The sequence below is a fragment of the Macaca fascicularis genome, chromosome 1 (genome assembly GCF_037993035.2).
Source record: "Macaca fascicularis isolate 582-1 chromosome 1, T2T-MFA8v1.1".
In the NCBI taxonomy this organism is placed as follows: Eukaryota; Metazoa; Chordata; class Mammalia; order Primates; family Cercopithecidae; genus Macaca; species Macaca fascicularis.
Window position 1 is genome coordinate 50747892 of NC_088375.1, and position 13461 is coordinate 50761352.

At 35.2% G+C, this 13461-nt stretch overlaps 1 protein-coding gene across 1 annotated transcript in view; it reads left to right on the plus strand.

The window, feature by feature from the left end:
* The window catches only part of CDC73 (cell division cycle 73), a 140780-nt gene that overhangs the window by 23809 nt on the left and 103510 nt on the right, over window positions 1–13461 (plus strand). Inside the window, exons 8-10 of the mRNA XM_005540291.5 lie at window positions 1299–1397; window positions 3790–3868; window positions 5880–5944. Of these exons, the coding sequence (XP_005540348.1) occupies window positions 1299–1397; window positions 3790–3868; window positions 5880–5944 (243 nt within the window). The remainder of the gene's footprint in view (window positions 1–1298; window positions 1398–3789; window positions 3869–5879; window positions 5945–13461) is intronic.

The window sequence follows — 13461 nt, forward strand, 5'->3', positions numbered from 1 at the left end:
AAAGGGATAAGGTGGGAAGAGTGGTACAAGCCAAGGAAACAGAATGCTTTGTTTAAAGAAGAGAAATTATGTTGTATTTGAGGTTCATGAGGGCAGTGACCATGTCTTTTTTGATCATGATTGTACCCAAGTGCCAAGCAAGGTATTTGGCTTAGAGTAGATTCTTACTACATATTCCTTCAAATGTTAAGCGATTGATAGGCAGCATAAGAAGAGCCCCAAAGGAACTGTCAGACATTAGGAGTAAAACCAAGAGAGAGTAGCATCTCAGAGGCCAAGTGTCTTTGTCTGTTTTCTGCTGCTGTGGATATCACAGACTGGGTAATTTGTGAAGACAAGAAATTTCTCACATTTCTGTAGGCTGGGAAATCCAAGAGCATAGCAGTGGCATCTGGTGAGGGTCATTTCATGGCAGAAGGCAGAAGCAAGCAAGCAAGCAAATGAGACACAGAGAGAAATGGGGCCAAACTTCTTATATTGGGAATCTGAGCCCACTTTTGCAATAACAACATTAATCCATTCGTAAGGGTGGAGCCCTTATGACCTACCTAATCACCTCTTAAAGTCTCCACCTCCTAATACTATTACAATGGAGTAAAATTTCGACATGAGTTTTAGAGGAGACATTCAATCTGTAGCATGAAGGAAGACTGTTTCTTGAAGGAAAAAGTCAGATTAGTTAGCTGTGTTGACTTTTGATCAGCATGTAATTGCATCATAAGTCGAAGAGCATTTGTACTTGTACTTTCCAACTTTATCACGGCTCACTGCAAGCTCCACCTCCCAGATTCACGCCATTCCCCTGCCTCACCCTCCGGAGTAGCTGGGACTACAGGTGCCTGCCACCACACCCGGCTAATTTTTTGTAGTTTTGGTAGAGACAGAGTTTCACCATGTTAGCCAGAATGGCCCTGATCTCCTGACCTCGTGATCCACCCGCCTTGGCTTCCCAAAGTGCTGAGATTACAGGCGTGAGCCACTGCGCCTGGCCTTATTTAGATTTTTACTTGTTTTCTGTTTTTATATTTGAACAGATGCCGAATATGAAATATATGAATACATTTGTAGCAGTTTAAGTAAAATGAAAATGATGAATACCATGGGATTTACAATAATCAGTCTCTGGATGAATATCTTAGTGGCTGATTTTTACATTTGTGTATAATAATGGTACCTTATTATGATATATATATTAGGGAAGAATTGATAGGAAGATAACTTAGTCTTAAATTATTTATTAAGTAAATTTACTATTGTATATTTAAAGTGGGCTTAATTAAAATCCATTTATATTTTAGAATTTTTCCAAGAACATTTTTGCAATTCTTCAATCTGTAAAAGCCAGAGAAGAAGGGCGTGCACCTGAACAGCGACCAGCCCCAAATGCAGCACCTGTGGTAAGAATGCTTTACTGCTTTACAGTAATTTTAATGAAGTTGCCACTTACATTGCAGTGTAGTAACATTGAAGACATCTTCACATTTTAAAATCAGTGGATTCTAAACCTTTTGCTGCTTCAGAATATCTGAAAGATTTGAAAGCCCTTCCCAGCATTAAAAGTTACTTACTTCAGCAGTAATTCTTAACCACAGCAGTAATTCTTAATATACCTGGGTCAGAGTCTGAAAAAGGTTAATTAAGGAAAACCCTTTATTTATTTTAAGTAAACTGTGGCTGGCCTACTCATTGTTGCTTGGGACAATCACTAACCATTGTTAATAACATAAATCTCTGTTACCTCCCAGTTTGGGGTTCTTTTTGACATTATATCTGTTACACCTTGGTGAATGTATTTCTCCTGGTCACCAGCCATACTTTCCTTTAATTGTGCCTCCATTTCAGCTGCTCTGAGAGTTGACTGCCTTCTCTTTGAAATGCCATTTAAGACCCTCCCAAAGTAAATTTCATGTATGACATACAGCCTGTATTTAAATTCAAACATACTCTAATTTTGTTGAAAATCCTTCCAGCTCTTTTCATATGATTCAACAAAGGAACAAAACACAAATGAAATTGTTTGTTTTCTGCAATAGAAAATAGAAGATTCTATAAATAGAAAATTTATTAAAAAAAATTTTTTTTTGAGATAGAGTCTCACTCTGTTTTGCCAGGCCTGAGTCACTGGCCTGATCTTGGCTCACTGCAACCTCTACCTCCTGGGTTCCAGTGATTCTTCTGCCTCAGCCTCCCAAGTAGCTGGGATTACAGGCACATGCCACCATGCCTGGCTAATTTTTGTATTTTTAGTAGAGATGGGGTTTCATCATGTTGGCCAGGCTGGTCTTGAACTTCTAATCTCAGGTGATCTGCCTGCCTCAGCCTGTCAAAGAATCTTCTATATTTTTAAAACTATGTCAGGTTTTAAAAGGCATATTGAAATGTATTAGAGTACTAATACAGCCTTTGCAACTACTTTGTAGTAGTTTTATTTGCTCATGAAATTGTTGGAATTTAACTTTTAAAGATGGTAGACTTTTGTTGATAATTAGATAAATACTTTTAGTTGATTCTCCATCAAGTACTTAAGTGCCTACTATTAGACAGTCTGCTAGTGATCCTGAGATACAATAATGAGAAAGATTATAGTCCCTACTTTCTTTGAGCTTGTAGTCTAATACAGCAGTCCCTAACCTTTTTGGCACCAGGGACCAGTTTCGTGGAAGACAGTTTTTTCAAGAATTGGGGGAGGGTTTTGGAATGAAACTGTTCCACCTCAGATCATCAGGGTTTAGTTAGATTCTCACAATAACCATGTAACCTAGATCCCTCAGCAGTTCCTTACTTGTTAGATGTTTTTTTTTTTTTTAAAGGTAGTGAAGTAAGAGCTATGATGGCAAAGCACAGGGTACTTAGAATTATGAATTGGTTGACATTTCGAATAGCAGTTGATAGGAAACATGTCAAACCTTAAAACAGTTCTACCATTTGTGACTGAATATTCTTTCTGTATATTTATATAATCGTTAGAATACTTGAAGGTTTTAATGTTTGGCCCTTGACTATAGAAGTATATGCCTAGTGTGAAGTAAGCGTCTATTTATCATTCTTGATAGGTATTGATAAGTATATTTGGCATAATATTTGATATAGAATCCTATTGTAATAAAATGAAAAGTATTTCAGTCTTCATGAATTTTCCAAGTAGCTTTGAGAATATTGTTAAATATGTGTTTTTAGTTTGTTAAACATTGTGAGTTTTGATAAAGTATTTGTGATTAAATAATGCATCATTAGACTAACAGCCTTTTCTAATTATTTTAAAAAAGATACCTCTTACTTCAGTCTTACTCTGTTTATAATGGATTAATCATCATGGCTTTCATGTTTATTTAAGGATTAATAGTTTGGTGGATAATTCAGCTAAAAGTCTCTAAAACTAAACTCAACATACTTTGAATTTAAGGGTTTTTTGTTTTGTTTTGTTAAAACAATTATTATTGGAAGGAAGAGTATTAGGTCATAAAGATACTTTAGCCAGGTATAGTGGCTCATACCTGTAATCCTAGCACTTTGGGAGACTGAGGTCGATCACCTGAGGCTAGGATTCAAAACCAGCTTGAGCAGCGTGGTGAAACTTTGTCTCTATAAAAAAATTAAAGAAAAAAAATTAGCTGAGTGTGGTGGTACATGCCTGTGGTCCCAGCTACTTGGAAGGCTGAGCGGGGAGGATCACTTGGGCCCAGGAGGTCTTGGCTGCAGTGAGCCATGGTCACACTACTGCACTCCAGCACATTAAATAAGTGACGTTTAAAAATACTAACAAATAACTCATAATTAATTTTTTTACAGGATCCTACTTTGCGCACCAAACAGCCTATCCCAGCTGCCTATAACAGATACGATCAGGAAAGATTCAAAGGAAAAGAAGGCAAGTTGCTTAATTCTTATCTTCCCCTTACTGTGGTTGTGTTGAACTTGAGAGACAGTATGGGCTGATGTTTGGGTAGGGCAAGGGTTGGCAAAGTAATGTCTACAGACCAGATCTTACCCACTGCAATTTTTCTTAAATAACATTTTGTTGGGACACAGCCACACTCATTCATTTATGTATTTTATATATGGCTGCTTTGGCTTTGTGACATCAGTATAAAATTGTTTCAGTAGAGACTGTGTAGCCTACAAAGCCTAAAAATATTATTTAGCCCTTTACAGAAAAAAGTTGGCCAACCCTTGGTTAATAGCATGGATTCTGGATCCAGATAGCTTATGTCATACTAAATTTTTGTGTGAATTTTAATGTTACTTTAACTGCATTCTGCCTTAGTTTTCTCCTGTGTGTAATTAAAATATTACTATAGTACCTGTCTCTTATGGTTATTGTGAGTATTGGACTGGTTAATAAATACTAAGTTCCCAGAATAGTATCTGATAGGTAAGTAAATTATCTATAAATGTTTGCTGTTATTCATACTGCTTTTGTTTTTATATAAAGTAGAGATTTTATGTGTTAAGTCATGTTTCTCAAATTATAAATGTGTATGTGCATTGAGAACTTGGAAACAGATTTTGAGCAATGATGGGAGGACTTATTTTGTGATGGTCTACGTGATATTGTGGCTAATGCAATAGTGAACCATTTCTGCAGTTGTGAGGTGAGACTAATGTCAGTGTAACTTCCTCTTGGAATCTTCATTCATCATGACTTGATTCATGAAAATATTAAGTAGAAGCAGCTGGAAGTTAATGATATTTTTATGCATAATCTGAAATCTTAAGTTTTTTTAAAATGATATGTTGCCTTGATGCAATGAATTTTGTGTGCTGACTTCATTTAGTTGATAAAGGCATGCACTGGATATGTGCCATAGAAAGACTACGTCCATTCTTTCGTTATAATATGCAATGTTTTTCTTGGGGAATGAATTATATAAAGCAGAGGTTGGTAAATTACATCTCCAAAACTAAATATAACCCTCCATAGGCCAAATTGGGTTGTCCCCATTTGATCACATATATTGTTTATTCTGTTTTTGCGCTACAAATACAGAATTGGGTAGTTGTGACAGAGATTTTAAGGCTCGCAGTATGTAAAATATTTGCCTTTGCAGAAAGGCATATTGGGATTCTGTCCTGGCACTCCAATCATTATTTACAACACTGCTGTCTATAAAATATATAATATGGTTGATTGCTGTGGCTCACACCTGTAATCCCAGCACTTTTGGAGGTGGAGGCAGGAGGATTGCTTGAGTTCAGTACTTTGTGACCAGCCTGACCAAGATGGCAAGACCCCATCTCTACCAAAAATACAAAAAAATAGCTGGGTACAGTGGTGCATGCCAGTGGTCCTAGCTACTCAGGAGGCTGAGGTGGGAGGATTGCTTGAACCTGCGGAGGAGGGATGGGAGAAGAGGTTGCAGTGAACTGAGATTGTGCCACTGTATTCCAGGCTAGGTGACAGAGTGAGACCCTATCTCAAAAGAAAAAAAAAATGTGTGTGTGTATATATATGTATGTATGTATATAAAAATAAGTATATGCCTATGACTGAAACTTTGGAACACTACTTTTTATAACTTTGGGTCTTCTCATGGTATTAGGTGCTTTTAATGGTACTGTCATTGAGTATTAGTAGTAAGTAATTTGGGGGTTATAAAGTATTCAATCTAATTTTTGAACGTAATTGCAGAGATAGTCTTAACCAGCTTCTACACAATAGGCTTGCTGGTCTGTATTTAATATATTAGTATTTTTTACCCTAGTGTCCTTTCTAAAGTTTTTATCTTCACAAATATGGAATTTAATTTTACATAGTAGATTCAAGGCTTTGTTATACTATTGAACCATGACATTCAATGTAGATTATTACTTTAGATTTGTTATAGGTCATAAGATACATGATCTATAAAATCTTAACAGTAAGCCTCTTTTTTTCATAGAAACGGAAGGCTTCAAAATTGACACTATGGGAACCTACCATGGTATGACACTGAAATCTGTAACGGTAAGTTAATTTGGCTGTAGATTTCTTTTGTTCTAGGGATTTTATGTGAGTAGCACATGTTGAAGAAAATATTCTCTTATATTTTTTATTTCAAACATTTTTCTTTGTTGATCACTTGTGCTGATTGATCTGTGTGATGTATTGATTCATGGGTATCCTGTTTCGTGTTTCTTTTCCTTCAAACTAAGTTGAATATATGTAAACAAAAGCTGATTCGATTAACTTGCAAGTAGGGCAGTGCCACCTGGTCAGTATTTAAAGCCATTAAGTTAGGAGGTCAGTTTGGGAGAGCTTTTTGGCATAATATTCTTTGTTTTTAAAAATGTAATGTCTTACGCTCTTTAAAGAGATGGATTATAGTGATTATAATGCTTACAGAGTATGTAATTAACAGAACTAAATACTTGGGTATCTGTGAATATAAGCCTTTGGTTCACGTTTAGCAAACTTTCTTTTTTTAACCTCCTAAAAATGGTTATTTCTATATATTCTGACCAAGCCATATTTAACACTTTTAATTTTTATTTAGTTAATGATTGGATTGGATTCTAGTAATCTCATTTTGCATATTTATATTCTAGATCGTTATACCTTTTATACTTTTGTTTATATTCTAGATTATACTTTTAAAATACTATGATGTGTATTAAATAGAGTATACTTAAGACACTAATAACCAAACTTTTGTCTTTGCTTGTGAATCATCAGATCTTTATGGACTCTATGTAACATGGAATCATTATATAAGTGCTGTGATTTCTCAGAACTAACATATAACTTTATACCTACGTGGAATTTTTCATGTTTTACTCACTCATTTCCAAAAGCCAATAGCAAGTATAGAGATCTGATTTTAAGTCTGTTTTTTTCTGGACTTCAAATTGGGATTGGATATCAGATGTTTTGTTAATATACTTGTTTTTAAATTGTCATCAGATTTGTTTCTTTGTTTCTGTATTATTAAATTATATGTAGATTAATGAATTCATTCAAGAAGTACTTATTGAGCATTTGTGTCGGATCCTGTCCTTGTTGCTGGTCATACAGCTGTGAATAAATCAGATGAGGCTTGTTTAGATGAGAAGTCAGAGATACTTCTCTCAGGAGGTAACAGTTGAGCAGAGACTTGGATTGCATTCCTCTGCGTCAAGGCAGAGATCAAGACTGAGGTCCAGTTGGGCAACAGCAAGGCGGCCAGTGTTGTTAGAGTTTAGAGAATTAGGGCAAAAGTCATGAGGGATTAGATACTCCTATCTTATGCAGTCTGCCTGGTTCTTCCTGACTTCAATATATAATTCATGGCTAAAGATTTAGTTTTAAATTCTTACATGATTTGGTTATTGACATCTTGGGAACAGAACTTGCCTACTAATCATTTCCCTAAGTGCGACAGGACTTGCCCGCTGATCATTCCCTAAGTGAATTAGTCGTAGAATGAAGTTGTTATCCTTGGGGAGCCATCAAAGTAAGTTTTTTGTTATTTTTGTTATTGTTGTTTTTGCTTTTCTCATCCATCCCTGTAGCTCTGAAATGCCATGAAATGGTTTTATTATCTGAGCTTCTTTGCAAATAGTAAAATCTGTGATGGTTTTTATAGTGGTCCTTTGTACAGAGCAGGTTTTCTAAAATTTAAGGATAGCTTCTTCATTGATCAGTATGAGAATGACATGATTCTGTTACATCATCAGAGACTGTGCTAAATACACTGAAAGACAGGTGAATTGAAGCAATGTACTGAAGTATGCTGAAAAAGAGAGGTGAATTTAAGCAAATTCATGCTGTGTCATTTTTAAAGAATAATCATGAAAAAAGCATTGTGTAGGAATGCAACAGAAAGACTAAAAATGGTTGAATTGCTGATAGTTATATTAATACCCAGTTTGAATATCTGTGGTGTTTGTGATCTGATTTATGCAGTTATTAGAATTAATACCTAGAGAAATTTGAACTTGAAAGCTTTGAAGTTCTCAGATAATTATTTTTAAGTTGTGTCTCAGACTTACGTTTCCAATTTAATATTTTTTTCTCTTCTTTTCTGCTTTGGAATTATTACCTATTTGTGAGCTCGTGAGTTGCACCAACTTTCTACCTTATTCTCCAGTCAAGAAAGTTTCTCCATTATAGTATCCACCCAGACATACAAGGATGTTAAATACATGTTAAAAGGCTTTGCTGCCCAGATGTAACTTCCTTTCTAATTTATGTATAGTTCATTTTTGCTGCCATTTTTCTCCAATGTTTTGATATGCCTGGTTAATATACATAGTTAGTAAAATTAGAATCAATCTATGTATCTTTTAAGTTAAACATCAGATTTCTGATACATGCAAGACTAAATTATGCAGACAGCTAGAATATTTTTATGCAGATAGATTATTTCCTATATATTTTATAGAGAAGGATATATGTTTTGGTAATCACATTTCATAAGAATCATGAAGTAGTGAAAGTTTTTATACAAGTAAAGGCCCCAGGGAGAGTGCTTTGATAATATTTTATGAAAATAAGAATTATTCAAACTTATGGCAACAGAAACCCAGGTATCTTTAAAGTTACAAATTTGTATAGTTGGTTTTCTGGTTAACTTTTGACTTAGGCCATGAAATATGTTTCACAGTAAAGATTCCAGAGGCCCAAGCCATGAAATTGTTGATTCGATAGAGAACTTTTCCCAGTTTGGAGCTTTTTCCCCAAATTTGTTACTTGGGTTCTATAATATTTAAGAAACACTAGGTTAGGCCAGGCGCAGTGGCTCATGCCTGTAATCCCAGCACTTTGGAGGCCAAGGCAGGCAGATCACTTGAGGCCAGGAGTTCAAGACCAGCTTGGTTAATGTGGCAAAACCCCATCTACTAAAAATACAAAAATTAGCCAGGACGTGGTGGCGCACACCTGTAATCCCAGCTACTCCGGAGGCTGAGGTAGGAGAATTGCTTGAACTCAGGAGGCGGAGGCTGCAGTGAGCCAAGATTAAGCCACTGCAGTCCAGTCTGGGTGACAGAGTGAGACTCTGTCTCAAAAACAAACAAAAAAACTCCACTATATTAAACAGATTTTGTGGTTCACGAATCTCATTGTTTTTAATGTATGAGTATCTAAATTGGAAGAATATGCAGTCTTTCTAAGCTTATTTAACCCGTTGAGTTTGCCCCTACCCTAACACCTAGGGAGTATTCTTGGAAAGAACTAGTGTTTCATAGAATCAGGTTAAGTAAAGCTATCTCAGAATTATGTGGAGGTAGAAACCATTCAGTGGGGGAAATAACAATATATTTTCATGGTTTCGTTTTGTGAAAGGGTCATATTAGACAAAGAATGTCACTTGACAAAGTTTTTATTGTATAGTAAATGAGAGAATATGATGAAGACCTGTTTTTGTTAGTTGTATAGTAGCAAGGAACCAATTTATGGTTCCACTGGAGAATTAGAAGATGGTGATCACAGTTCACTCTTATTAATAAGGATTTAGTGGTTGCATTGAGAACCACTTCATTTTAACCTGTCTAGCCTGTTCATATTTAACTGGAAGGGTTACAAACTCTAACCTCTATTTGTTCTTAGTGAGTATCATTGACTCTTGATTACCTTTACTGTCTTCATTTTTGAGGAAGCATCTCACACCCTGCAATTATAGAGATTAAAAGGTTTCCTTTAAGATCTTTGCTTGAATTTATTCCAATAGTCATCATCGTTGTTACAATAAGTATGTTTTGGAGAACAATTTTTTTGATAGTGAGTAAACTTAGGTAGTTTTATACAGTTTGTTAGAGGTGTAATATTATCACCATCAATTCTCAGGAGGATGCAGAATCTCAGGCTGTCAACCAGGTTATATTCTTAAAAGCAGGAACACATACATTAGCACCTTCCCCACCCCACCACTGTTTTATAAAGCTTTCTTCATTCCCATTTGGTTGTTGATTAATTTGTTCATCTCTGCTTGAATTGTTACGAGAGTGCTGTAGTAGCAGTAATGTTCTGGAGTTGAGTGTAGAGTTCAGCCCTGCAGATAATGGAGAATTTTTAAAAGCTGTCTTCCTTAGGGCTCTATTTCCTCTTCTTCCTCTTTCCTTTAGCAAGTATTTCTTGAGTGCATGCTGTGTGCCTTGCAGTGTGTCGAGTGCTGGGACATCAACGATGAACAAAACCAGACATGTTCTTATGGACTTAATGATCTGGTTGGGGAGGGACACATTAGTCATACTATAAAATTGTGACTATGCCAAGTATTAGAGGTATATTGTGCAACAAGAGCCTAAAATTGGATTTGTTGCAGGAGTTAGAATACTTCATTAAGGAGTTAATGCTTGAATAAGATCAGAAGTTTGTGTAGGATTTAACTTGGTGATGACAGGAAAACACATTTTAGGAACAGTGAACAAAAAGCAGGAGTAAAAGCCCTGTGATGGGGAGAGCATGGGGAGTAGAAAGATTTGAAAGAAGACTGGTTATTATGTATATTTTTAGGATGCTTGTAGGAAAGTTTCTTTTTCTTCTTCCTGCCTGTTCATAAATATTATGAACAGGCAGTATATTTATGAACAGACAGGAAGAAGAAGATGGTAACGTAGATCATCCAGAAGCATTTTAGCTTACTTCTGGAGTCATTCATTTTGCCAATCTAAATGTGGCCACAGATAACGTTTTATTAGGCATCCATTGTAATTTAAATTTTTATCTTACTCACCACCATTTACAAATTAGAGCTTGTCACATGAACAGTCTGCATTTCCAGCTTCCTTAAAATCTATCTGGCATGAATGGGTACTGGGTCTGTAGTCTCACATGGCAACAGCCACATCCACCTGAGCAGGAGCTACCTCCTCTAGATAAGAGGTTTTCTCTAGATTGCCACAGGCCTTATTACTTTGTTATCTTTTATTTAGCCTTCTTTACTTATTTCTGCTATATCTATAGATTGTTTTGGCCATCCGGTTTGAAATTCCTGCTCTAGAGGCAGTACCAGTTTGTTAAAGATAAGTTAATCAGTTGGAAATACAACAAATATGAGGCTTTGAAGTCAGTGCTGGCTTTGATTTTCAGTTCTACCATTCATTCTCCTGCTTGTGAAGTTGAGGAAGTTATTTAATCTTTCTATCAGTTATTTTGTTTTTATTTTATAATATATATAATAGAACTTACGTCATAGTATTGTTGAAGATTAAAGGAGACACTGTATAAAATGCTTAGTACAAAGAGGCTTAACAAATGGTAGCTACTTGTATTATTAATTTATGATTCTGTAAACTCAGTTGGATGTATGTGTAAATGTCGGCAACTATATAGCTTTACTGTACTTGTAATTTATTATATTTATTAATATATGTAATATATGTATTTAGTATTGTTAATGATACAATTTTCATTGAAAGTTATGAAGACTAGTTTATATAAATGTTATGATCGTCTTTTTTCTTTCAAGTAATTGGGATATTTTTGCAACAGCTATGTATGTTTATCTTATAGCAGAGACATTTTACCTTTGAGAGAAAGTAGCCGCAAATAAGTTATATAAAGAGGGTAATAACTAGGTTGGCTTTTTCCATCTGTTAGGACTCATACATAGAAAGAAATGTAATTTCTTTAATTTTAAGTTACTGACTTTCTGGACAGGCATGGTAGCTCATGCCTATAATCCTAGCACTTTGGGAAGCTGAGGCAGGTGGATAGCTGGAGGCCAGGAGTTTGAGACCAGCCTGTGCAAAGCAGTGAGACCCTGTCTCTAAAAATAAAAAAAAAATTAAGTAACTTTCATCTGAAAAGTATATAAAGTGTTCAGGATTTTAATATGTAGTTACAGAATTATAAGTAGGAATATTACTTTTATAAAATGTTTTTTTCTGTACTCTGTGTTTAGACTGGCATATTTTTCTATTTGAGAATATTATATTACAGTTTAAGCAATTTTCAAAACTTGGTGCTTGTTTTGATATTTCAGGGAACAAAGTGGTTCTATCATGTGTCCGCCTAGCAGTATAAAGGTGTACCCCTTAAATGACACATTAGTTTTTTTATATATGTAAAAACTGTTTACAAAATGTAAAAATTAAAATAGCGTGTATATAATAGTCCATTGTATCCCTTAAGTTTTGAAAGTTTATATACCTACTGTTACATGAAGTAATACTTCCGTATTAACGTATTATGTGTTGTATACAGTTTTTTGTTAGATATGCATTTTCATAGACTTTTCTAAGAAGCCATCACTAAAGTGAATAGGCCATTTTTTTTCTCTTTTAGCACAAAGAGGCTCAACAAATGGTACTCATAAAAAATCCTTTATATCCCTTTCATAGTAATTTTCCCCTTTGTGATTTTTTCCAACTTTTTTTGAGGGGGGCAGATAATGTTCTGGTTATAGATTTGGACCAAGTCTTAATGTAAGGGAGGGAGAAGAGAGAACTTTCTATTATGATTTGTTGGCCTGTTTGTTATAGCAAATTAAGCTTCAGCTTTCTCATGAGAAAGGTGATATAACTTCCTTAGGGATTTGTTTTGAGGTTTAAATGTATCCAGTTATAGCTTGTTTAGCATTGCCCTTTTCACTGCTTCTTTAAAGATTTATTTTATTTTATTATTTTTTTTTGAGACGGAGTTTCACTGTCTCACCAAGGCTGGAGTGCAGTGGCATGATCTCAGCTCAGTGCAACCTCCATCTTCTGGGTTCAAGTGATTCTCTTGCCTCAGCCTCCCAAGTAGCTGGGATTACAGGTGTGCACCACAACGACTGGCTAATTTTTGTATTTTTAGTAGAGACGGGGTTTTGTATTTTTAGGAGAGACTGCATTGGCCAGGCTGGTCGCGAACTCCTGACCTCACGTTATCTGCCTGCCTCAGCCTCCCAGAGTGCTCGGATTACAGGCGTGAGCCACTGTGCCCGGCCTCCTTTCACTGCTTTTTGATTGTAGTATGGAATTGATTGTAGTTATTGCATAAATGTTTTTATGTTAACCATATATAATATTTTGTAAGCATTTTATACTGAATAATACAGATATACTCTTTAATTGGCTAGTATTTAGACTGAACACTTATTTAGATGCGTAAATATTAAATCATTTCATGCCTTCCTTGTGGTAAGAAGTATTAGAATCTGATTTAACCTTAACATTTTGTCAGCATTAGTAGCATTTTGGTGCTAATGTACTTCAAGAAAAATGAGTTACAGCAACAACATACTAATTCATGTCAGGGAATTTTAATACATGTAAAGCGAAGATTATTTTTATGTGGTTTAGTTTATATATCTTAACTGAGGTTTATTGAAAATCCATTGCACACTGGTTGATAGATTTTGTGTAAGCCTGTATAAGTGAACTCAATTTAGCTTTGCATTTTGTTAAAGAATAACTATTAGTTTACCCAAAACATATTAGAGGTTTTAGTTAATATCTGTAACATGACTTTTAAAATTATTCTACCAATGACTATGGAGTTCATGCCACAATCACAGAACACTTGAGATTTATTTTAGAAAGAAAGTTATTGTTGCCACATGTATCAGAGTAATCTTGAAA